Below are 25583 nucleotides of genomic sequence, written 5' to 3'. Positions count from 1 at the left end.
GAGCTGAGGAGACAGTTCCAAGGCTGGAGGCAAGCCTGACATGTGGTTAGTCCCATCCTAGATTTGATTCATGGCACCACATAGTCACCAGGAACCACCATGGGGCTCCAGCACTGCTGGACAAAAGTAGCACTGGGTCAAGTACAACTGGGTGTGCTCCCAGCCCTGGGCCCCAATATTGGAGTACTACCAGGTTACTAGAGTCGAGGAAATCTTTCCTTTCCTTTGGCTATAACACCTAAGGGAGAGACGTGCACTGTCTAAGTGAGGTCAGTCAGGACAAAGATAATGCTCAACAACCCTTATTGAGTATCGTTTTTGTAAAATTCCACCCCTAAAATATAAAAATATTTAGCCATGTTAACTAACACTACCTCAATTTAGAAAAGTGTGTGTGTGTGTGGGGGGTGCAGCCTTTAAATAACACTTCCAGGGTTGGAAAAAAGAGCTCAATGGGCTGAAGCACATAAGCTTTGCATGAAGGAGGCCCAGGTTCCATCGCTTGGAACTTCTTGGTCTCCAACCACTGCCAGAAGAAGCTTCTAAGCACTGAATCAAATATATTCCCTGACCATCAATGGGAGTGACACAAGAACTGAAAAAATAAAATAAACAGCACCTTGAAAAAGATGACTTACCCCTCTGCTTTCGGTCAAGAGTCTGTCTAGTGATTCAAGATGATGCTGTTTACATATTATCTCTTGTTGCAAGATGGACATTGTCTTTTCTTGTTCTTTAAATTGTTGGTCTTTTTTCACTAGTTGGGATTCAAGCTAAACAACACAACAGTAAATAACCCAGTAGCCCAGCAACAAGGGAGTCGGTAAAGAAGGCGTGGCACATGGGCTGGAGAGACAGCTCCAAAGCTGGAGGTATGCCTGGCATGTTTATTATATTTCATATCACATTTCTAAAAGTTTTAAACATTTCAAATATCCAGAAAATAATTTAATACTGGCATGTTTAATTACCACTGAAATTACATGCATTTTATGCATATTATGAAATTTCCTGTTTTCCTCCTTTTAGAGAATAAATTAACTTATTTTTTGTTTTTGAAGAAATGAACTTATGTGTCTGTGTTTTATCCCTCTCGTATCTTTCCAGCACTATGCTGAAATAGGTATCTTTCATTCTCTCATGTGTTATTCTCATACATATTTTGCTTTGAATACATATGCAGATCTATGAATGACATAGTTTAAAAAATATACAATGATATCCACACTTCTGCAAGTCTGAACCTTGTGTTTTCATGTCTGGTTATCAAAATGTACTATCTTACCCTTTCAATCTGTTTCTCCATTTCTTTATGCTGTTCAAGATGAATTTTCTTTGCTTTCTCAAAAGCTAAACAAATTTTCTCATGCTCTGTATTGATATTTGTCTCTAGACTTCTTATCTTTTCATTCTTTTCCTAAAAAATACAAAAAAGAGTTTAGCAGAATGTGACTGAGAACTTTATGTAAAAGTATATCAGCAAATCATTAAATTTGTCATATTTCATTCTTCAAAGACAATAATGTCAAACTTCAAAAATACCAATAAGAGGTGCTGGAGCAATAGCACAGCGGGTAGGGCATTTGCCTTGCATGTGGCGGACCCGGGTTCGATTCCCAGCATCCCATGTGGTCCCCTGAGCACTGCCAGGGGTAATTCCTGAGTGCAGAGCCAGGAGTAATCCCTGTGCATCGCCGGGTGTGACCCCCCAAAAAAGCAAAAAAAAAATAATAATAACCCTATAAGAATAAAATGGTTATTTGAAACAACCATTTGTTCAATCATCATTGCAATTATCATAAGCAATTATCATTGAGAAGATTTAAGCTACTATGAAATACAGGAAGCAGGAGCCAGGTGAGTAGAGCACTGGCAGGAATGATCCCTGAGCACAGAGACAGAAGTAAGCCCTGAACATGGGCTGGATGAGGCCTCACAAAATACTGGTTGCAAACTAAAGCACTACAATATAGTTCAGTGGAAAAGTACTTGTTTTTCATTTGTAAGGCCCTGGGTTCAATCTCTGAAATGGGTGTCTGGGGGTAGGGGTAGGGACACAGAAACAAAAAACCCAACATTACTACTATGGCCTTCAATTTTACTGGGATACAAATGAGAACATTTTGATATCAGCTTATCATAAAAACAATTAAGGGGTGGGAAGATAGCCTTAGAATAGGAGAGGCCTAGAGTTTGATCCCCAACTTTTGTCCCTCCCTCTAAACCCCTCCAACATAGCATTGGGGGCTCCTGAGCACAGATGAGTGTGGCCCAAGTGGGCCCGGGCATAGCTTGCTGGGGCACCTCTGGGCAAGAACTGAACCATTAGGCCCACAATGTCAAGTGGTCATGGGGTTCATGGGCCTGGTAGCCCCCAGACAACTTCAGTTGATTCAGAACCCTGGTTACCAACCACATATTCTGGCACCTACTTTTTTTTTTTTTAAGCCTATTTAAAAATAAACTTAGCGTTGGTGGTATAGCACCGCAGGAAGGGCATTTGCCTGCACGAGGCTGACCCAGGTTTGATTCCCATCATCCCATATGGTCCCCCGAGCACTGCCAGGAGTAACTCCTGAGTGCATGAGCCAGGAGTAATTGCCTGTGCATCGCCGGGTATGATCCAAAAAGCAAAATAAATAAATAAATAATAAATTTAGCAGAACCATAAACTCTTCTATTCAGTGGGTATAAAAGACATGCTGTTACAAATTAGGTTCCTCACAGTACAAAAGATCTTTAGAGTCAAAAGAAGTCATTCTTACCATAAGCTCCTGCTCCAGCTCGGCATTTTTTGCAGCAATAGAGGAATAAGCAACTATCTTTTCTTCCAGCTGTTTCTCCATAGTTAAAAGCTGAGAACATTTCTTTGTCATCTAGAAACACATGGGAAATTTTTCTTAATGTTTTTGTTTTTGTTTTTTTTGTTTTTGGGTCACACCCAGTTTTACACAGGGATCACTCATGGCAGGTTCCGGATAACTTCTGATGTGCCACAGATTAAACCCACGTTGTCATGTGAAAGGCAAGTGCCCTGCGCACTGTACTATTGCCCCAGCTTCTCTTACCGCTTCTTTTCTTCCAATTACATAATCCAAATTCTTAATTTATAAATGTCTATATTATCTATATTAACCATATTAACATTAGCACAGTTAGAAAAACAGAATGTAAGATAATATAATTGTACCAAATTTGAGACCCTTAGACACTAGAAAAGTCTTTTTCTACCTAAAAATTTTAGAGAAAAAAAAACTTTAAAAAATATATAACTTAGGGGCCGGAGCGATAGCACAGCGGGTAGGGCATTTGCCTTGCACGCGGCCGACCCAGGTTCGATACCCGGCATCCCATATGGTCCCCCAAGCACCGCCAGGAGTAATTCCTGAGCGCAAAGCCAGGAGTAACCCCTGAGCATTGCTGGGTGTGACCCAAAAAGCAAAATATATATATATATGTATATATATATATATATTTATAACTTAGGGGGTTAGAGCAATAATACAGCGGGTAGGGCATTTGCCTTGCACATGTCCATCCCAGGTTCAACCCCCAGCACATCCCATATGGTCCCCCGAGCACTGTCAGGAGTGATTCCTGAGTGCACAGCCAGTAACCCCTGTGCATCACTGGGTATGACCCAAAAAAGCAAAAATAATAATAATAATAATAAAACCAAATAAATAAATTAATTAAAAAATAAACAACAACAACCAAAAAAAACCCAAAACAAAACAAAAAAAGATGTATAACTTAGGTGATACCAATAATTTTCTAAAGGTATAAATCTGAACTTAAACAATTTTTATCAAACTTTGCTTTTCATTTCTTAAAATACAGTAAATAACATTCCAGCTTACTTCACTTTCAAGTTTGCTCGAGTTTGAAGCTTTCTCTAGCAATTCCTCTTGGATGAGCTGAAACTGACTTGTTCTGTGAGCCATGTTAACCTTCAGATCAGAATTCTCAGCTTCTATCTGCATCAGCTTAGCACGGAGTTCTTCTATTCCCAAAGCAAGTTTCTGCCTTTCCTTTTCATATTGCTTGGTCATGGTACACTGGTTTTTATTTTTTATAGTTTCTGCTAATAAACATTAAAGGAGAAATTGTTATCCTTAAAACTTTTAAGAATAAAAAGCTATTTCAGTACTGAAGGAATCATAAACATAGATCAGTTTCTGATCTAAAGAAATTTATAGAGAATGGAGAGTAAGACATATATCAAAGAAAGTATTATGTACACATGAAAGTGAGATACTTTCTAAATTAACAAAGTGGAAATTAATTCTTCTGAGTCATTCACTTTTCTAGCTAATTTCTTGTTCCAGAAAGTGTCTTTCTCTACTTTTGAAAAATCCCATTTTGGGGTAGAAATTATTATTATTATTATTATTATTATTATTATTATTATTATTATTATTATTTTAGCTTTTTGGGGTCATACCCAGCGATGCACAGGGGTTACTCCTGGCTCTGCACTCAGGAATTACTCCCGGTGGTGCTCAGGGGACCATATGGGATGCTGGGAAATGAACCCAGGTCGGCTGAGAACAAGGCAAACGCCCTACCATCTGTGCCCCTATTTCTAAAAATCACTGTTTTTTTTTTTTCTGCTTTTTTTGGGGTCACACCCAGAGATGCTCAGGGGCTACTCCTGGCTTTGCAGTCAGGAATTACTCCTGGCGTGCTTGGGGGACCATATGGGATGCGGGGGATTGAACCCGGGTTGGCCGAGTGCAAGGCAAACGCCCTACCCGCTGTGCTATCACTCCGGCCCCTGTTTTTGCTTTTTTTTGCTTTTTTGGGTCACACCCAGCAATGCACAGGGGTTACTCCTGGCTCTGCACTCAGGAATTACTCCTGGAGGTGCTCAGGGGACCATATGGGATGCTGGGATTCAAACCTGGGTTGGCCGAGTGCAAGGCAAATGCCCTACCCTCTGTGCTATCGCTCCAGCCCCTAAAAATCACTGTTTTTAAAATAAAAAAGTTGTGCTATCTGCTTAAATGGAAGTTAATCATTAAATGTATTTGGACAGCAGCTGGAGAGATAGTACAGTAGGTAGGGTATAAACTGGCACATGGCTGATCCTGGTTCAATCCCTAACATTCAATATGGTCACCCAAGCACCTCCAGGAGTGACGCCTGAGTGTAGACCCAGGAGTAAACTTTGAGCATTGCCAAAGGTGGCCTCAAACAAACAAACAAACAAAAATGTATTTGAACAACCTGATATCATTAAAAATACATTGATGTACATTAGGTATAGATTCAGGTTCAAAAGCTAAAAAGTGACTCCATCCTAACCTAAAGTCAGTAATGAGAATTCTGTTATACTTTCAAAAATTACTGAGGTTATCAGAGTTTTCTCCACTGAGAAATATACTATACCAACGCCAAGGCAACTTAAAGGTTTAGGAACTCCTTAGAGAAGAATAAAGTAGATAAGACACATTCTTTTTTGTTTGTTTTGGGGCCACGCCCAGTGGCGCTCAGGCCTTACTCTTGGCTCTGCAATCAAGGATTGCTCCTGGCAGGGTATGTAAGGGGTGCTGGGGATCAAACCTAGGTCAGCAGTATACAAGGCAAGGACCCTAGCTATTATACCATCATTCTGTCCAATAAAGTACATTTTAAAAGAATACTACAAAGTTCAATGTCAGGGTCCTGGCCAGTTGACCCTGGCAAACCGGGGTATGATCCCCCAAGCCACCGGACTTACTCCCTATGGGAGAGGGAGTGGGAGATGGAGAAGCCTCTGTCCTGGCCCTCTGCGTACCGTAGACACCTCACCGCTGCCACCAAGAAAGAATTACACAGAGGGGGAGAGCTGGAGGTCAAGCAGCTCTCATTTTATTAGCTCCCACACAGGAAGGATATTTATACATGAACTTCAGGGCAGCCTACATGCATATCGCGCACACCTGGTTATCACCTCATTGAGTTCATTACAGATGTTAGCTAATGATTTATATTTCCCACTCTCAAGGCCGGGTGTGTTAGCTCAGGCAAGTGATGACTGTCAGGTCCCTCATCCCGTTATCTCCTCAACCAGAGCACCTTTCTGGATGGAGTGCTGGCACAGGGCCCTGGGCCCCTGTGAATAGAGCCTGCTCCTGTTTCTAGGGGTAGGTGATTTGGCCAGGGTCTCAGGCTGCTGCTGAGACCCCAACAGTTCAAGAATTTTGAAATATTTGCTCTTAACAACCCATAGCTATTAATTAAAGATTGTCACCACATATGTTTGATAATAGAAACCAAATAGTTGAAAAAACTATAACTTTTTAGAAAAGCATAAAAAATCTTTTCATAATTTTAAAACTTGAATACAATACTCACCTAATTGGTTACTTCCTATTTTTATAGGCTCCGCTTCTAAAATATTTAATTTGTCACTTTCTTGGTTGTCTTTACAAGCAGCAATGCTTTGAGATAACTGATTCACAGTCAAATTTGCTTGAAGTTTTTGAATTTCTGCTTCTTTGATTGCAAGTTTAATCCTACCACAGGAGAAAAGCCAAAAATTATTATGCGATTCCTTTAAAATATATATCATTTTCAAATTTCAAGTTAGTAAAAATGTTAAAAACTCTTGATGATAGTGAATAGTTAGATATGATATAAAATTTATATCACTGACTGTACTATAAACTAGTTCAGATACTTAAGAAATTTGATAGTACCCCTTGAAATGGAAAATATACATATTCCATGTCTCAGAAATTTTACTTTTAGGCATTACATTAGAAAAACTCTCCCATGTTTTCTAAGAAAGATAGAGCTTATGTACTCTGTCACACATTTTGTAACAGAAGGGAAAAAAATGATTAAGATGACAATTATCACAAGAACACATAAATGTGACACAGTTACAAGATAGACTCCAATATAGCAATTAAAACAAAATTAACCAACACAATCCATCCAATGATCAATTACTCTACAACCTACCAAAACATGAACTAAATTATGCAAGATGGAAAAGCAACACTGCAAATAATCATAAACATTGAAGATTCATATATGTGAGATTAAATATAAAATATGTTTAACAACAGATGGCTTATTTATGTCAGATATTCAGGAGAACACAACCTGTAGTGAGGAACAAAGGGTATTATGCACCCCATAAAATTTTATTTACTTATTGAAATTTGGGGGACACACCCAACTGTGGTCAAAGCTTACTCCAAGCTCCATGCTCAGAGATCCTTAGGGGCGCTGCTCAGGGGACCTTAGATAGTGCCGGGGGATGGAGCTGTGCAAGTGCCCTGCACTGACCCCCTGCACCATCTCCTCAGCCTATAATTTATTTAAAGAAATAGAAGTATCAAAAAGTGTTAAGTAGAAGCAATACTGTAACACTCTCTGGACCTTTCTGTGTCGTTTTCAATATATCAAATAAAGATCTTTATTTAATTATCAGTTTAAAATACAAAAACATAACTTGCTACAACTTCAGAATATGAAAAACATGCACACTTGACAAGAATATATATTCAGCTTTTTGAGGGTGAAGTATCCTGTATATATCTACTAAGTCCCTTTTTTCCATTTCTTCCCTCAGATGCAGTGTGACCTTGCTAAGCTTGAGTCTGGCTGATCTATCAAGAGGTGATAAGGCAGTGGTGAAGTCTCCCACTAGTATTGTGTTGCTATCGATGTCTTTCTTCATGTCTATGAGTAGTTGTTTTAAGTACTTTGCTGGTCCCTCATTAGGTGCATATATATTCAGTATTGTTAGTTCTTCCTGTTGTACAGATTCCTTTATCAATAAGAAATTACCTCACTGTCTCTTGTGACCTTCTTCAGTCTGAAATCAATGTGGTCTTATACTAGGATGACTACCCCAGATTTTTTATGGGAGTTGTTGAACTCAAAGGCTGGATTGTTTTCCAGCCTTTGACTTTGAGCCTGTGTTTGCTCTGACTGTTGAGAAGTGTTTCTTGCAGGCAGCAGAATGTTGGGTTGAATTTTCTAATCCATCCTGCCACTCTGTGTCTTTTAATTGGTGCGTTTAACCCATTGACATTGAGAGAGATTATTGTTATGGGGTTTTGTCCCATTTTTTCTGTTGAAATTTGGTGTATTTGAGGGTCCTGTCTTGTCTTAAAGTAGCCTATTCAGTTGTTCACATGAGACTGACACCCAAGGACAGTAGATACAAGGGCCAGGAGGATTGCCCATAGCTAGAAGACTGCTTCACAAGCGGAGGGGAGAAGGCAGATGGAATAGAGAAGGGATCACTAAGAAAATGATGGCTGGAGGAACCAGCTGGGATGGGAGATGCATGCCAAAAGTAGATAATGGAACAAACATGATGACCTCTCATTGTCTGTGTTGCAAGCCATAATGCCCAAAAGTAGAGAGAGAGTATGAGGAATATTGTCTGCTATGGAGGCAGGGGGAGGGTAGGAAAGGGGGGATATACCCAGGATATCGGTGGTGGGGAATGCACTGGTGGAGGGATGGGTGTTTGATCATTGTGAGACTGTAACCCAAACATGAAAGCTTGTAACTATCTCACAGTGATTCAATAAAATTTAAAAAAAGAAATAGAATACAAAAAACATACCTCAATTCCGAAATCACCATTTTATTGTTCTCACAGCAGTCAACATAACTTTCTTCCATGTCTGATACATTCCTCATCTGGTGCTTAGAAAGAGATGACTTAAAACCAAATATTTCTCCTTTTAACTACAAGTTGAAAAACAAAAGTAAGCTTCTGAAATCTAGGATGAAACTTCTTTAACTCAGAACTCCATTCTAGGTTTCAGGCCTCACCCAGAGGTGCTCAGGGCTTACTCCTAACTCTGTGCTCAGGGATGATGCCTGGCAGGCTTTGAGGGATATACCTAGTGCCGGGGCTCAAGCCTGTGTTAGCTGCATGCAAGGCAGGTACCTTACCTGCTATACTATTGTTCCAGCTCCATTAAGTTTAAAAATGTATGTGTGAACTTAATAGTAGAAACCAACTAAAGTTCATCTATCAGAGAATGTATAGAAACGTTATGAAATGGTTAAGATAACAGGAAAACTACAATGGCTAAAATAAACCTATCTTATGTGTCATTATAGAGACATCCTGTAACAATATTGATAGATTCATTTTAAAATGCACTACACTGGGGGCAGAGTGATACTACAGCTCTTAGGGTGCTTGTATGGAGCTGACCTGTTGATCCCAGCACTCTATATGATACCCTAAGCTTACTAGGAGTGATTCCTGAATGAAGATGCAGAAGCAAGCCCTGAGAACAGCCAGGTGTGGCCCAAAAAACAAAAAACTAATTAAAAAAAAAATGCACCAAACTAAACATATGTTTTATGTCTCTCTATATTTCTATAGGTACCCATATGTGGTAATATTTCAAAATAGGGAAAGAGAAAGACACAGATTCATAAGTATGTGTACCTCTAAGGAGAGAGAGAAAGAACTGAACTCTGATATAGTATATATAAAGTTATTATATACCTATTAAGTTTTATTCTAAAAAAGCTCTCTAGTAGAAATGGAAATGTTACACACATTTTGCAAATGCTACGATACACCTATCCCTGTAACTTTCCGTGTGTTCAAACAATAAGAATGTTTTATTAATTAGCTGCAAAAATGGGCAAGGAAGGTCCCTCTTCATTAACATCAAATTGTAATTTCTAGAAACAAAAGCAGCTCCCATTTTCAGGCCAGTGACTGTGGTTCAGTGGCAGAGCACCTGCCTTGCAGCAATGAGGCAGCCCCGGCCCACGTGTTATGTGCACCTACAGTGATACCCAGTTTCATGACACAGTGTGTGACCCACCGCAACAAAGTGTGTGCAAGCACCACAACTAAGAGTGCAACAATTGAAACAATGGAAAGAAGAGAGAGGGGAAGCAAACAGTTTCAAACCATGTTATTCTTTTCTTTAGTTTTTAAATTTTTAGATTTTTTTTTTTTTTTTTTTTTTTGCTTTTTGGGCATACCCAGCGACACTCAGAGGTTACTCTTGGCTCTTCACTCAGGAATTATTCCTGGCGGTGCTGGGGAACCATAAGGGATGCTGGGGATCAAACCTGGGTCGGCCGCGTGCAAGGCAAACACCCTACCCGCAGTGCTATTACTCCGACCCCAAACCATGTTATTATTATTTTTTTTTTTGCTTTTTGAGTCACACCTGGCAATGCACAGGGGTTACTCCTGGCTTTGCACTCAGGAATTACTCCTGGTGTTGCTCAGGGGGCCATATGGGATGCTGGGAATCAAATCTGAGTCGGCCATGTGCAAGGCAAACACTCTACCCGCTGTGCTATCGCTCCAGCCCCAAACCATGTTATTAACAGTGCATGAAACACAGGCTCAAGCATCTATGACCACCCCACCTTTAGAATCATACATCAAGTGATTTCTCTGTTTGGGGAAGAGTGGAGCCTCCTAAGAAGTGCTCAGAATGTCTGAGGGCCTCCACCCCAGAGATATCTGATCAACCATACTGGATGGTTTAATGCTTGGGCCAGAGGTCCTGAAGGCGACCAGCCACTCCTGTGGTGCTCGGGGATGTCCAAAACACACCCATCAGCGATGGGATTTGGACTCAGGTTCTTGAACATGGAAGGCAAGCGCCTTAACCCCGTACCATCTGTTCATTCCTTCTTCTTTTTTTTATATGAAGCTCAAATGAGAATAACAATGTAAAACCAATACTAATTGAATCTGAATATTATCAAATATCAAAAGCAAACAGTACATCAAAAAAATATCTAAGCAAATAGTACTACAGGAAAAAAAATATCAGAGAGCTAGGGACCAAGAATCATACATTTGAATCTTATTTATGATACTTGGCCTATAGTTCTTCACCAAGAAAGGATGAGGCTGAATCTCATGGTTTCTAAGACTCAGCTTCCTAATTCTGACAGTTTAAAATTTGTTAAACTAGGGGATGGAGAGATAGTACAGTGGGTAAGGCACTTGCCTTATGTGCGGCCAACCTGGGTTCAATCTTTGGCATCCCATAAGGTCCCCTGAGCACCACTGGGAGTGATCCCAGAGCACAGAGATGAAAATAACCCCTGAATATCGCCAAGTGTGGCCCAAAAAACAAAAGAACAAAATTAAAAAATGGTAAACTATACCCCTGGTGAGGAGACAGTACAGCAAGTAAGGCATCTGCTTTACACATAGTATATTTGGGTTTGATCCCTAGCACCACACATGGTCCCCAAGAACCCCTAGGAGTGATCCCTAAGTATAGAGCTAGAGTAATCCTTGAGTACAGCTAAGTGTGCTCTCATTCCCCCAAAAGAAATGAAGGATGGGGAGATAGTTAAAAGCAATGCCCAATGCTGTTTGGTCCCCAGTACCACATGGTTCCCAAATATCACCAGATCTGATACTACCAGGTGTGCTGTGTGGCCCCTGAGCACTGCTGGGATAGTCCTGGAGGTTCCCAGACCTGCAGGATGCAAATAGCACCACAACCTGGGTCTACCTAAGGCCTCCTTTCCCCATAAAAAAATATAATATAGAATATGTAACCATAATGCATACGAAAGACCAAAGGGCAGTGAGACAGCTCAAATGGCAGAGCATATGTACAGTCCATGTTTCATCTTCAGCATCACATGAATATTGTTGATATGGCTCATATTAAGAGGCAGGAAAAAACAGGGGTCAGAGAGATAGCACAGGAGTTTAAATACTTCCCTTGAATGAGACCAACACAAGTTGAATCTTCAGCACACATATGGTCCCCTGAACACTGCCAGAAGTTATTCCTGAGCATAGAGTCAGGAGTAAGTTCTGAGCAGAGCTAAGTGTGGCTTACCCCACTCCCCAAGTAGCATAAAAGAAAAAAATGCAAAGACTAGATGTAAAAGACTATATCTGATACCATTTCATTTATATGAAATGTTTAGAGAAGACAAATTTTTTGAGGCAGAAAGATGAATGGTTCCCTATAGCTGAAGGGTACAGGGAAAGATGATGACAAAAATATATAGAAACTAGATTTCAATGAATGATCAAAATATTTTTAGATTTACTAAAAATTAAACAGTCCAATTAAGACTAGTGAGATAGTACAGCGAGTAAGGCATTTACCTTGTATATGGCTGACCTGGGTTCAATCTCCAACACCCTATGTGGTCCCCTGAGCACTGCTAGGAGTGATCCCTGAACTCAGAGCCAGGATTTAAGCCCTGAGTAAGGCGAGGTGTGGCCCCAAATCCAAAATAAATAAACATATAAATAAACAGTACAGGGGCTGGAGCAATAGCAAAGTGAGTAGGGTGTTTGCCTTGCATAGGGGCCGACCTGGGTTTGAATCCCAGCATCCCATATGGTCCCCCAGTACCGCCGGGAGTAATACCTGAATGCATGAGCCAGGAGTAACCCCTGTGCATTGCTGGAAGTGACCCAAAATGAAAAAAAAACAACCAAAAACAGTACAATTAACAAGTATAAAATTTATGGCATGTAAATGTTAGTTTGATTAAGCCGGTTTTTTTAAAAATTTTTTTATCCCTTTATGATATCTGAGAAACTGGAAAGGAAGGAATAGTAGAAAATTATAGACAGACAGGGATAGACAGAAGATGGGAGAGAAATTGATAACTGAAGTTACAGTTGTTTAAGAAAAAGCAGGAGCTAATAAAGCAAACAGAAGATGATGCTTCAATAAATATGTATAATTTTTCCTTCACACATACTTACTGGCAACTGGGACATAATTTTTTCCAAACTTTTTAGTTCCACCCTTGAACTTTCTATTTCTTCCTGACACAAATCCAGCCGCTCATTCTGTGTCGCAAGACGGGCCTTTAATTCTCGGTTCTCATTCATTAGAGAAAGTTTTTCTCTGAGTAGGCTCTCTTTGTCCTCTAGTTCACCCTCCAGTTTCAGAATATTTTGTTTGGATTCAGTTAGCTGTGCCATGACTTCTGAGTTTTTCACTGCCATGATTCTTAATTTTTCTTTTCCATTGTTATTATCTTCTTTTAACTGCCTATAAAGAAAAAAAGACATATAAAAATTTGCATTCACTTTGAATCATTATGTTTAGATGTTTAGTTTATCTCACTTTTCAAGTATTTTAAAACTTAAATTCTGGGTTGGGCTCAGAGGTAGAATGCATGCTTCACATATATGAGGACCTTGGTTTAAAATCTGGCACCTTATTAAAAACTCCAACAACAATAAAACTAACTTATTTTTTTTGTTTGTACGTTTTTGGGGCCCAGTCAGAGGTGTTGAATACTTACTTCTGTCTCTGCACTCAGTAGTCAATCCTGGCGGGACTTGGGACCATATGGTGTGCTGGTGATCAAACCCAGATCAGTCGCATGGAACGCAAATACCCGACCTGTTGTACTATTGCTTTGGCTCCAGACTAATTTAATTTTGAAATAATACCTCTTCAAATTTATTGGGTGCCTACTTTTGGGGGGGTTGGGGCCTACACCCAGGTGTGCTCAGCTATTGCTTGCTCTGTGCTCAGGTGTGACCCCTGGCAGTGCTGGGGGACCACACAATGCTGCACTATACTAGTACCATCTCTCTGGTGCACATGAGTGTGTCTACAATCTATATTGTATTAAGAACTTTACATGGCCAATAGTATTATTACTATATTATTTACATGGCTAATAGTATTATTACTATATTAAAATAACTTATAGTAATACTACAAGTAGTATTACTATTTATAAACATATAATGAAAAATTCAAGTACAGGTTGTGTTGTGCAACTTGTCCAACACCTCTAGTAAATAGTACAGCAGGATAAGGATAACTCCACTATATCAGAAACATTTCTTCTCCCCCACTTTTTAGGCCTTCCAACTGGGGTGCAGGAGGTCCAGGATCACTATCAGCAACACTCAGCCAGCTGCAGCAGCAGTTCGAGGTGTGACCTAGGGTTGTAGTGCTGCTCGGGACATGTGGTACCATGGACTACCAGGGACCATACTACCCTGGTAATGCTCTGGGACCACGAGCACTGAACCATATTCAGGAGGCTATGTGGTACCAGAAAACAAATTGAAGTCAGGGTGTAAGCAGGGCATACAACCTAATCTGAATTATCTCCTTTGTCACTCTTGTCCCTTTCTATAAGTGCAAGATAAGATAACTAATTTCAAAGTCCTGATAATATTTAACAGCATTAAGAAAAAAAATTGGGGGGGGGCTGGAGTGATAGTACAGCGGTTAGGACATTTGCCTTGCATGTGGCCAACCCAGGTTCAATTCCCAGCATATCCCATATGGTCCCCAGAGCACCACCAGGGGTAATTCCTGAGTGCAGAGCCAGGAGTAACCCATGAGCATTGCTTGGTGTGACCCAAAAAGCAAAACAAAAAGAAAAATGGGGGTAGGGAGAAGCAGAGGAGAGGCACACCCGGCTGTGCTCAGGTGTTACTACTGGAGGTACTCAGGGAACACTCCTAGAGGTGCTCAGGGATCAAACCCAGGTTGGTCTTATGCAAGGCAAATGCCTTACCTGGTATACCTGGTATACTAACTCTAAAGATTTTAGACTGTATAAGGAAAACTCATGAACTATGAGTTTAAATAAATAAAATTAATAAAAAAAAAAGAGAATCTGAAGTTTAGAACTGCTGTTATATTTTCTGTTCCCCTTTATCATATTTTAAACATTTCTGAAATGAAGGCAGACTAGGTATTTCTTCATAATTTGAATATTTTACTGACTAGTGAATATTATTATACTATAAGGAAGCCATGTGTGTGTTAATTTTCTCTAAGTATGTGCAAAGTAAGTCAGAAAGATAGCATAGCAGATGAAGTACTAGACTTGCATGAAGTTGACTGAGGCTGAATCCCTGGCACCACATACAGTCCCTTGAGTATTGTAAGGAGTGATCCCTGGGCACAAAGCCAGGAGTACTGAGGGTGTACTGCAGAGTGTGGCCTGAGTACTGCAGGGTGTGGGCCAAAACAAAACAAAATAAATATGTAAAATATATGTGCAAACAAACAATGTTAATCATATTACTATTTAAGTATATTAACATCAATACAATTTATTCATTTAAAACACAATATCTAGCTATTTCTGCCTATAATTTACAGTCAGAATTAAGATATACAAAATGTTTAATTTTTAAGTATTTCATTTTTTCCCCATTTCAACACCAAAATTTCTTTTTTCCAAAACAAGACACTGTACCTTAATTTATCTTTCAGAATGTCAAGTTCAGTTTTATACTGACCACACTTCTCCTGCAGTATTTTGTTTTCTTTTTCACAGTTACTTAGACTTTTCTCTAGCATTTCTTCTTCAGCTTGCACCTAAGAGGAAAATTTAAGTGGTCACAAAAGTGATCATAAGTTTCCAACTGAAAAGCAGTGATTCCAGAAACAAGCAACAGTGTTCTTAAATCTCCAGCCTTGAGGTGAAAGGACAACAGCAAAGGATGGGAAGAGGGAAGATACAACCTTTCCAGAAATCCTTGACAGAGTCTAGGATTATGACTGAGGAGTAATAGCATTATCACCTGAAATCAAAGTCCTCTGATCTCACAGGACCAGACAAGAAACTGAGGCAGCATCCCCACTAATTAAGTGAATGTACTAGTAAGTGATTTTTTTAATTTCTGCTACAAAATACTCACATTGAAATTAGAGCCTGAGGGGATGGGGTGGGTGGGGTGGGAGGGATGATGGGGTCATCAGTGGAGAACGGGCACTGGTTCTCCACTGATGGATACTCAAGCTGTGTATGACTGAAACACAAGCACGAGAATATGTAATCTATATCTGTACCCACACGGTGATTCATTAATAATAAAAAAAAGAAAAATTAGAGCCTGAATTGCAAAGCAGGTTTAAGATGTGAGAGTGGAGGATTATCCCATTTCCTTTTTTATAGCTCTCTAACTCAAGGGCTCTGCAGGCTATCGTTTGAAAATGATAATCCTAAAGAAAACTGGAAAAAAAAATCACCTCATATTAACTCCCCTCTCCCTGAGGTTATTCTACTAAATATTTTACCTCATTATATAGAATGCCTTATTTAAAATCCATTCTATGAGTGTCAAAAGAGGCCTCCTGTAAGGCTCTAAACACAGTGATCTGATTAACTCACACTTAAGAATTCAGAATTTAGGGATCTGAAGTGATAGTACCTGATAGTACCGTGGGTAGGGCACTTGCCTTGCATACAGTCGACCTGGGTTGAATTCCCACACCAATATGATGCCCTGAACACTGCCAGGAGAGATCCCTGAGCACAGAGCCAGGAATAAGCCCTGAGCACCAATGTTTGCACCCCTTCCCATCTCAACAAAACAAAAACAGAATTCAGCATGTAGAAGAGATAGTGTAGGAGTTAGATTTGAATTCAGTCCGTGAAACCATTACACGTCCTCAGTATAAGCGGGTATAGCCCTGGAGGCTTCCAAACATCTCTGGGTATGGCACTGGAGAACCCCAAGTACCACAAGGACCCCAATAATCACCGCACCCTCTGGCCCTAACCCAGTTTGCTCACTATTCCTGGAAGCTAGCCCAGGCACCCAGAACACATTTGGTAAGCTCAAAATGGTGAAAGCACTTTCAGTATTTAGGGCCAGAAGATAGTTCAACGGGCTGGAACAATTCCCTTTCATCCACTAAGCCTCAAATTCAATCCCAGCACTGGCAGGGTGTAACCCTGCAAGTCCTCAAGCACGGCCAGGAGTGGTCCTGGCACCACTGGCCTGAGTAGCACAGGGCCGACTACTGCACTGTTGGCCCACACAGCCGGGCCAGGCATTGCTGCAAGCACTCCTGGACCCCTGAGCATTTTCTGGGACCCCTCCAGGCCAAAATACCAAACAAACCAACAAAAATAATCCTAACAGACTATTTTAAAACTTTGAGTAATAGTATTTTTGTCTCTATCACTCTTTCTTTGAACATGCTCATTAATTTTCTCTGCCCTAATTATCTTTTTAACCCCGGCAATGCACAGGGGTTACTCCTGGCTCATGCACGAGGAATTAACTCCTGGCGGTGCTCAGGGGACCATATGGGATGCTGGGAATCGAACCTGGGTCGACTGCGTGTAAGGCAAACGCCCTACCTGCTGTGCTATCGCTCCAGCCCCTACCCTAATTATCATTATTATTATTATTATTATTATTTTGCTTTTTGGGTCACACCCAGCAGTGCACAGGGGTTGCTCCTGGTTCTGCACTCAGAAATTACTCCTAGCGGTGTTGGGGACCATATGGGATGCTGGAATCAAACCTGGGTCGGCCACGTGCAAGGCAAACTCCCTACCCGCTGTGCTATCGCTCCAGCCCCTACCCTAATTTTAAAATGAAAGTTTCCCCTCTTTTTTTTTTTTTCGGGGGGGGGGCGGGCGGAGGATGGAAGGAAGATATATTCAACAGTGCTCAGGGCTAACTTCAGGCTCTACCTCAGAGATGACACCTGGTGGTGCTTGGGGGAATAACATGGGAGGCCAGAGATAAAATCCAGGTCAGCCACAGCCCTCCCTGCTGTACTACAGATCCAGCCCATGAGTTTTCCCGATCTCTTGACCACATCTCTCTTGCACTCAATATCTTAATATCCAACATATACCTTCCGCCAGACAGGTTTCATTATCATGGGATGATAATCCTTATAGGTATTAAACCAGAGTAATAAACACACTACCTTACTTTACAGTTTGTGCAAGGAAACCTCCCTCTGAGAAGCAGGAATGCCCTTTTCAAGGTGGCGGGTCCAGGAAGACCAGTTAAAGGCTATTCAGACTGCTCTGCCTTCATTTTCCTCATGATGATGCTAAGAGGATTCCCACCTCCACTGCTACAGCTCCAACCACCATCCCATCTTTCTCACTCTAGATTTAAAAGTTTCTGCTTACTGTGAGTGCTGAGCATTATCCCTACCCATATTCATAAATTTCCATTGCAGGGAATTAGATCATGAAAATGTCCTTGCTTTAATCATAAACATAAGTATTTAATCTTTACTTTCAGAATATGGGCAGTGATAATGACACACTGAATTTGCCCAATTGCTTCTTACCTTTTCCAGTTTTTCAGCGATTTTTTCTTTGTAATGCTGGAAAGCTTTACTCAGCTCTTCAGCATTATACAGTGCCTCATTTCTTTGTCGTTCAGCTCTGAAATTTAGAAAAAAGATGATGAGGGGCCTGAGGAAAGAGTTCAGTGGGCTAAAGAGTATGCCTTGCACTCTTGAGGTCTGAGTTCGAGCCTTGGCACCACACAGTGCCTCTCCACCCCTTCCCCAAGCACCACTTTCTTACTCTAGATTTAAAAGTTTCTGCTTGGGCTAGAGCGATAGCACAGCAGGTAGGGCATTTGCCTTACACGAGACTGACCTGGGGTTGATTCCCAGCATCCCATATGGTCCCCTGAGCACCACCAGGAGTAATTCCTGAGTGCATGAGCCAGAAGTAACCCCTGTACATTGCCAAAAAGAAAAATTTTTTTAAAAATTAAAAAAAAAAGTTTCTGCTTATTGTGAGAGTCGAGCATTATCCCTAACTCACATTCATACATTTTCATTGCAGTGAATTAGAGTATGAGCTTGGGAGACCCCTGAGCAGTGACAGTGACTGAGGGGCCACCTACCAAGTCGCATATTAGACATTCTGGCTCTGTTAGCTGAGTATTACCAAGATGCAATGGAACCCCCCAAATAAATTATAGATAATAAATAAAGAATGCCCTACACTTGAATACTAAGTCCAGAGTGACCTATATTTAATATATATTTTTTTGGTTTTGGTTTTTGGGTCACACGTGGTAGTGCTTAGGGCTTACTCAGGGATCACTCCTGGTGTGGCTTGGGAAGCCATATGGAATGCCAGGAATCGAATCCATGCCTTACCCTCTATCATGCTCTAGACTCTTATATTTAATATTAAGGAATAATCATAAAGTTTTCTCCTAACTGAAAAAAAGTATTAGGTTCAAACTGGAAAACAAGACTGACCATTTTATCACAATACTTAGTCAGTATAAAATATCAACATGACAATAAAATATAACATAAGGTACTTAAAAACTTTGCAATATACATATATTCTTATATCTTCAGACAATTTTTATTCTTTCTGAAAATGACAGACTAGGAGTAGTTATGACAATTTTTCAAAAATCATATATATATAGCACTAAAAAGAATATTATTACTCAACTTTCAAATATACCAAATGAAAGTTTTCACTAAAAAAAATTTTTTTATTTGTTTAGGGGCCACACCCTATAGTGCTCAGGGTAACATATGGGATACCGGGGATCAAACCCAGGTCGGTCGTGAGCAAGGCAAGCCCCCTACCCACTAAACAATTGCTACAGTCCCCCAAGATAAATATAAGTCTAAATACAAAAATAGTTTTTTGCCTACAAATATACACCTCTAGGGGTTTGAGAGATAGCTCAGGGTGCATTTTTTGCCTGTGTAAGGCCTCAAGCTCCATTCCCTGGGATTACATGACTCCCCAAGCACTGCTGAGTGTGGCCCTCCCTGGTGGCCCTAGGAGACACCAGTAATGCTGGGCCCAAGCAGCAAACCACAGCATTGAATAGGTCAGCCCAATCGACCAAATGTTACTGGGCATGACCTGGGCCTACTTGTCATTACGCCTCTCACATAAAGGGGGAAAAACCCCAAAGCCAACACTTACCTTTTTCCTTGTTTACTTTGTTCAAGTAAGTCCACCTTCAACTTTATGCATTCCTCTTGGGATTTCTGCAAACTCTTTTCTTTTTCAATCACCATTTTCTGGCTCTGCTCTAATTTATCTTCTGCCTCTCTATAAAATAAAATAAAAGTTGTTATTTTCTTGTATCTATTTTTTGGGAGAAGTGGGCCAAACTCAGCCATGACAGTGCTTACTCCTGGCTCTGAGCTCAGGGATCACTCCTAATGGAGTGCAAGGGACTACACTGGATGCCAGGATTGAACCCGGGTCAGGTGTGGACAAAGCAAGCACCTTACCTGCTGTACTATCTCTCTGGTTCCAAAGATATTTTTTAATGCTATTAAATAAACTATTTCCTATATTTAATATTAAGGAATAATTATAAAGTTTTCTCCTAACTGAATAAAAGTATTAGGTTCAAACTGGAAAACAAAGAATGACCATTATACCACAACACTTTATGGTATAAAAGAAGTTTAAAGCACTGTTTTTAAAAAAACAATTATTATTTATTTATTTATTTTGCTTTTGGGGCCATACCCAGCGATGTTCGGGGTTTACTCCTGGCTCTGCACTCAGGAATTACTCCTGGCGGTGCATGGCGGACCATATGGGACGCCAGGGATCGAACCTGGGTCGGCCATGTGCAAAAGCAAACGCCCTACTATCGCTCCAGTCCCCCCGAAAAAACAAATATTTAACAGCAAAGGTATATCCACCACTTGTCTGCTAAATTTTGTTTTTGTTTGTTTGGGGGCGATATCTGGTGGTGCTCAGGACTCACTCCTGGCTCTGCACTCTGTGATCACTCCTGGCAGGCTCGGGGGACCATGTAGGGACTGAACCACATGAAAGGCAAGTACCCTTCCCTCTATACTATTCCTCTGGCCCCTGCTAGGTTTTTCCAAAGAATATTTTCATCAAATGATTAACATACCTGAAATGAAGTATGACTCAGAGTCATACATTCGAACCATTACTGTATGCTTTAGAAACTAGCCAAGGATGGCATTTTCACTATACCCAACGATTTTTTTTTTGTTAATTACAAATATAAAAGTATTTTGAAGTATAAATTTTGGATAGAAAACACAACATTTACTTCTTTGTTAATATATTTTTATAGGGCTTATGCTTAGTGGTGCCCAGGGGCCACCAGTGCCAGGGCTAGGAATGCCCAGAGATCTGGGCCCTGCGATACTGGACTGGCCTCTGTCCTCACAGATCAGGCATATGCTCTACCACTTGAACCATATTCCCATTTTTTCTTTTTTGGATGAAAATTAGCTACCTAAAAATTAGCTACCTAAAAACCAGGATAATAAAAATGAAAACTTATTTTCAGTAAAATTCTGATAAATAGTTGCATACAAGAAATAATACACATGAAACAGTAGTCTCAGGGCCAAAGAGTTAAGAAGCTTGCTTTGCATATGGCTGGCACCACATGGTTCTCTGAGCCCCATAGCGAGCAACTGCAGAACTGGGAGTGGTTCACCTCTGAGCACCTCTAGGTATGCTTCAAATGCCCCCTTTCTCCCAACTCCTAACACACCCACACCACACATAACAAACACAAAATGCAATGGTCTTCCTACAGAGTGAGAAGAAATTCACAGCCACCAAAAATGTAAAAAAGCAAAAGAATAAATTTAAAATATAAACTATAATAAGAATGTCAAATGTTTAGAGACCATAAAAATGACTTTAGTGTACAACCAAATTAGCTGCAGAACTTGTTAAATAAAATACAGACTGCGGTATCCAACATCCCAGAGTTTGTGATTTAGCAAATCTGAGTTAGGACCTGAGGTTACATTTCTAAAGAGATCTCAGATGATGCAAACACTGTTGGTCCATTTTAATACTAAAATGGAACTAAGTGCTCTTTAGTATACATATAATTCTTATTCTATTCAAAGCTGAAGAGAAAGACAAATTATGATACAGTGCTTTTTTCCAATCTTGATTCTCTCTTAAACATGTATTTCTTACTCTCTGTTTTCTCCACTTCGGAGAAGCCCATCTGTATTCTCTCTTGAACACACATTCCTCTCTTTCTCTCCTCTCACATTCTCTCAGTAAACTTTTTAAAATAAAAACTACTTAAAAATATGTATATTGACATGCCCGACCCTTGATTTTACTTCTTGAGATCCAATTTGAAAGATAGTACAGACAGCTACTTAAGGCTGATGAAATAGTCCATACTTAATGAAAACATGTAAAGAAGCATCTCAACTTGGTCTTTTTTCTAATCTCTTTTCTTAGTTCCCATATACTGCATACATGCCAAAGCCATGTAGACAGGACTTGAGATATTAAAAATAAAGTAGGAGCAGGAAAATAAAAATGTAAAGGTACAGAGAGCATATTCACCTCAAAACTTTATCTTGAGCTGAAACTTCTGCTTCCAAATTTATAATATGTTCTTCTAAGATTGGCACATTGGCTGCCTGTTGTTGAGCAGATTCAAGCACAGAAATCTTAAAAACAAAAAATTTAGAGAGCACTTCCTTTCAGAAAAAAAAAAATCAATCTACTTGGGACTTAGTTTCTTCCACTACCTGATGAGGTGGTTCAAGGGATCCCCAACTCATTAGTCAACTGTAAAGTTCAGCCTATCTGTTCCTAATGAGAAATCAAGAAAAAAAATATTTTCACATTAAAAAAACTGTAAGCACTATTCAGAATACTGAATATGCAGCGTGCAATACATGACATAAACGGCATTCTTTCCTTGTAATTTGGCAATTTTGGAAATCTAATTTAAAAATAATTCCAAAGACCAAAAAGTTTTATATTCATCAAAGCATTTCTTAGACTGAAATTATCTTCAAAAATACCGTTTTGTTAGAAAAATACAAAAAGAAAAATAAAGTTCTCCCTTAATTCCCTTAAAACAAGGTGTCAATAAACATCAACAGTGAAAGAGGCAGGGATATGACCAATAGCAAAGAGCAAACCTTGGATGCTTGCCATCTACATTTGATCCTCAGCAAGGCATTAAAAATCCTCATTATGGCTTGAGTGATAGGAGAGCGGGTAGGAAGCACGTCTTCAATGAGGCTGACCTGGGCTTGATCCCAATCACACTATATTGTCCCTCAAGCCCTGCCATAAGTGATCCCTGAGCACCAAATCAGGAATAAGCCCTGAGTATTGCCATGTGTAGCCTAAAATCCCAAAATAAATTAAAAATAAAAAGCCTCATTATAACCTTCAATCCACCTCAAGTTAATATCAAAGGATAGTCTTTTTGTTTGTTTGGGGGTCACATATAGCAGTGCTCAGGGCTTACTCCTGGCTTTATGTTCAGGGATCATTCCTGGCTGAGTTAAGGGGACCTGTGTTACGGTGCTTGGAATCGGCTGTGTGCAAGGCAAGTGCCCTACCCACTGTACTATCATTCCAGCTCCTAAAGGATTATATTTGTGTGTATCTATGTATACATATGCACATATACTATGTACATATTTACACAAACATACTAGCCTTTTTAATTTAAAAAAATTAGAGGCGGGGAGCAGGGGAGTACACCTGTTGATGCTCAGGCTTACTCCAGGTTCTTCACTCAGGAATTACTCCTGGCGGTACTCAGGGGACCACATATAATACCAAGGATGGAATCTGCATCAGCTGCTTGGAAGACAAATATCCTACTGCTGTAATATAACTCCAACCCCCCAAGTTTTTTTAAAACCTTTGTTGTAATGGAACCATTGTTTCCTTTGCTCTGAAATGTGTTATACTACCAATTATATAGGTAACAGTTTTTGATGATGACCCTGAAATACTACTAGAGGCAGGGAAATAGCCCAAAGTGGTGGTGCACATGCTTTTCATGCGGAAGACCCAGGTTTGATACTTGGCACCACATGGTTCCTCAAGCACTGCCAAGGAGCGAACTGGACTAGGTTCAAAAATAAAATAACAAAAATCTTTATTGTAACGCATTATTTGAATCTATCAAAATTTACTTTTTTTTGGTGGTAGGTCACTTATCCATGCTCAGGGCTTACTCATGGCTTTGTGTTCTGGGATCTCGCCTGGCAGGGCTCAGGTGACCATGTGGAGTGCCAGGGATTGAACCCTGGTCAACCATGTGATAGGCAAGTACCCTATCCACTTCATAATTTACTTTTTTTTTTTTTTTTGCTTTTTGGGTCACACCCATTGATGCACAGGGGTGCTCCTGGCTCTGCACTCAGGAATTACTTCTGGCAGTGCTTGGAACACCGTATGGGATGCTGGGAATCAAACCAGGGTTGGCCTCGTGCAAGGCAAACACCCTACCCGCTGTACTATCGCTACAGCCCTGCATAATTTACTTTTATTGGGTCTATTATTAGACATTCTGGCTTCTTAAGATTTTTTTTATGTAATATCAATCATGAAGCAAAATCAGAAACCAGAAACCACTTACATAAGAAAGTTACTAGCTGAATTATATAATAATCACATAAAGAAGCAAAGCTACCATGAAAAATAAACCCTGTAGGGGACCAAAAAGATAATACAGAAATTAAGACCTTGCATATAGCTGACTCTGGTTCAGTCCCCACAATTAACACTCCCTATGTACAGTTTATAAATACAGTTTAGAGGGGGCTGGAGAGATAGTAGAGCTGAGTTAGCCATTTATTACTATCTGATGTGACCAACACTGCCTGTTCCAAAAAAAGTCCCAGGAAAAGTAAAGTATGTGCATCAGGAAATACTTAAGCCATGCATAAAGTACAGCTCGAGAAAAAGGAAAATTGTTCAGGCTGAATTTACCCAGATGATTATTAAGATATATTCTAGATGGTGGAAAACAGGTACTGTTTCTCTGTTTCCTATTTTTAAGATTTTGGCAATGAAAATGCATTTTAAAAAGTAAGAAAACTAACATTTTTTTTTTAATTTTTGGTTCTTGGACAATACTATCGATGATCAAGGGTTACTCCTGACTCTGCACTAAGTAATCACTCCTGGCGATGCTTGGAAGACTATAAGGATATAGAGAAATCAAACCTGGGCTGGCCATATGCAAGGCAAAAGTCTTACCTGCTGTATTATCTTTCTAGTCCTGGAAAAACTAATTTCTTTGTATAAAAAATAAATACATCCAAATTGGTAAACTTAAGGTTTTAAAAAGCTCTGATATACTCAAATGTATTTAAGCCTATTTAAGTTTCCTTAACTCATTTTCAAATACGAAATATAAAATTGATTTTATAATGTTGATACTATTTGTCATAATGAATATTATACACATTAAGGTAATACAAGATATGTTTATAATTATGATAATCTAAAACATTAAAATTATTTTCTATTGACAGTCACCACTTTAAGAAACATACTTTTGCTCTTGACTGTGTTAACTCAAAGTGAGCAGATTCTAATTTAGTCATTAAAGAATGATTCTGTGAAACCAAACATGCATTCTGTTGCCTAAGTTTATTAAGTTTCTCTCGAAGACTTTTGATCTCTTGATCCATGGAGGAAGATGAATAAGGCATCTGAAAAATGAAAAAGATTAAGTTATTTTGGATTATGTCATTAAGCATTAAGTTCAATTTCTAAAAAAAGATGAAAATTTTTCAATTAAAATAACTAAGTCAAAAAATGAGTAAGAAATATACTGACTATTGGGCAAGGATATACAAGACAATTAGCACTTCCTCCTCCACTACTGGTGCACATGTACAGTTTACAAATATAGTTTGGAGGGGACAGAGAGTTAATACAGTTGATAAGGTACTTGCTTTGCAAGTGGCTGACTTGGGTTCTATCCCTGACACCCCATTTGGTCTCCAAGCACTGCCAGAAGTGATCTCTGAGTACTAATCCCTGAATAGTGAGCCTGGAGTAAGCACAGTCTTGTGTAGCCCCCAAACAAAACAAACAACAACAACAAAAATTCA

General features: G+C 39.7%; 1 protein-coding gene across 1 annotated transcript in view; it reads right to left on the bottom strand.

Annotated features, from left to right (window-relative positions):
* Positions 1-25583, bottom strand: part of CCDC18 (coiled-coil domain containing 18) — a 73684-nt gene that overhangs the window by 38869 nt on the left and 9232 nt on the right. The window contains exons 4-15 of the mRNA XM_055139530.1: positions 25020-25178; positions 22051-22157; positions 19654-19782; positions 18027-18123; positions 15175-15296; positions 12698-12989; positions 8576-8700; positions 6340-6500; positions 3861-4084; positions 2766-2876; positions 1286-1417; positions 639-773 (exon numbers count right to left, since the gene is read on the bottom strand). Of these exons, the coding sequence (XP_054995505.1) occupies positions 639-773; positions 1286-1417; positions 2766-2876; positions 3861-4084; positions 6340-6500; positions 8576-8700; positions 12698-12989; positions 15175-15296; positions 18027-18123; positions 19654-19782; positions 22051-22157; positions 25020-25178 (1794 nt within the window). The remainder of the gene's footprint in view (positions 1-638; positions 774-1285; positions 1418-2765; positions 2877-3860; positions 4085-6339; positions 6501-8575; positions 8701-12697; positions 12990-15174; positions 15297-18026; positions 18124-19653; positions 19783-22050; positions 22158-25019; positions 25179-25583) is intronic.

This window comes from Sorex araneus, chromosome 5, assembly GCF_027595985.1.
Source record: "Sorex araneus isolate mSorAra2 chromosome 5, mSorAra2.pri, whole genome shotgun sequence".
Lineage (NCBI taxonomy): Eukaryota > Metazoa > Chordata > Mammalia > Eulipotyphla > Soricidae > Sorex > Sorex araneus.
The sequence above is the reverse complement of the archived record's forward strand: the minus strand, read 5'-3'. Positions and strand labels throughout refer to the sequence as shown.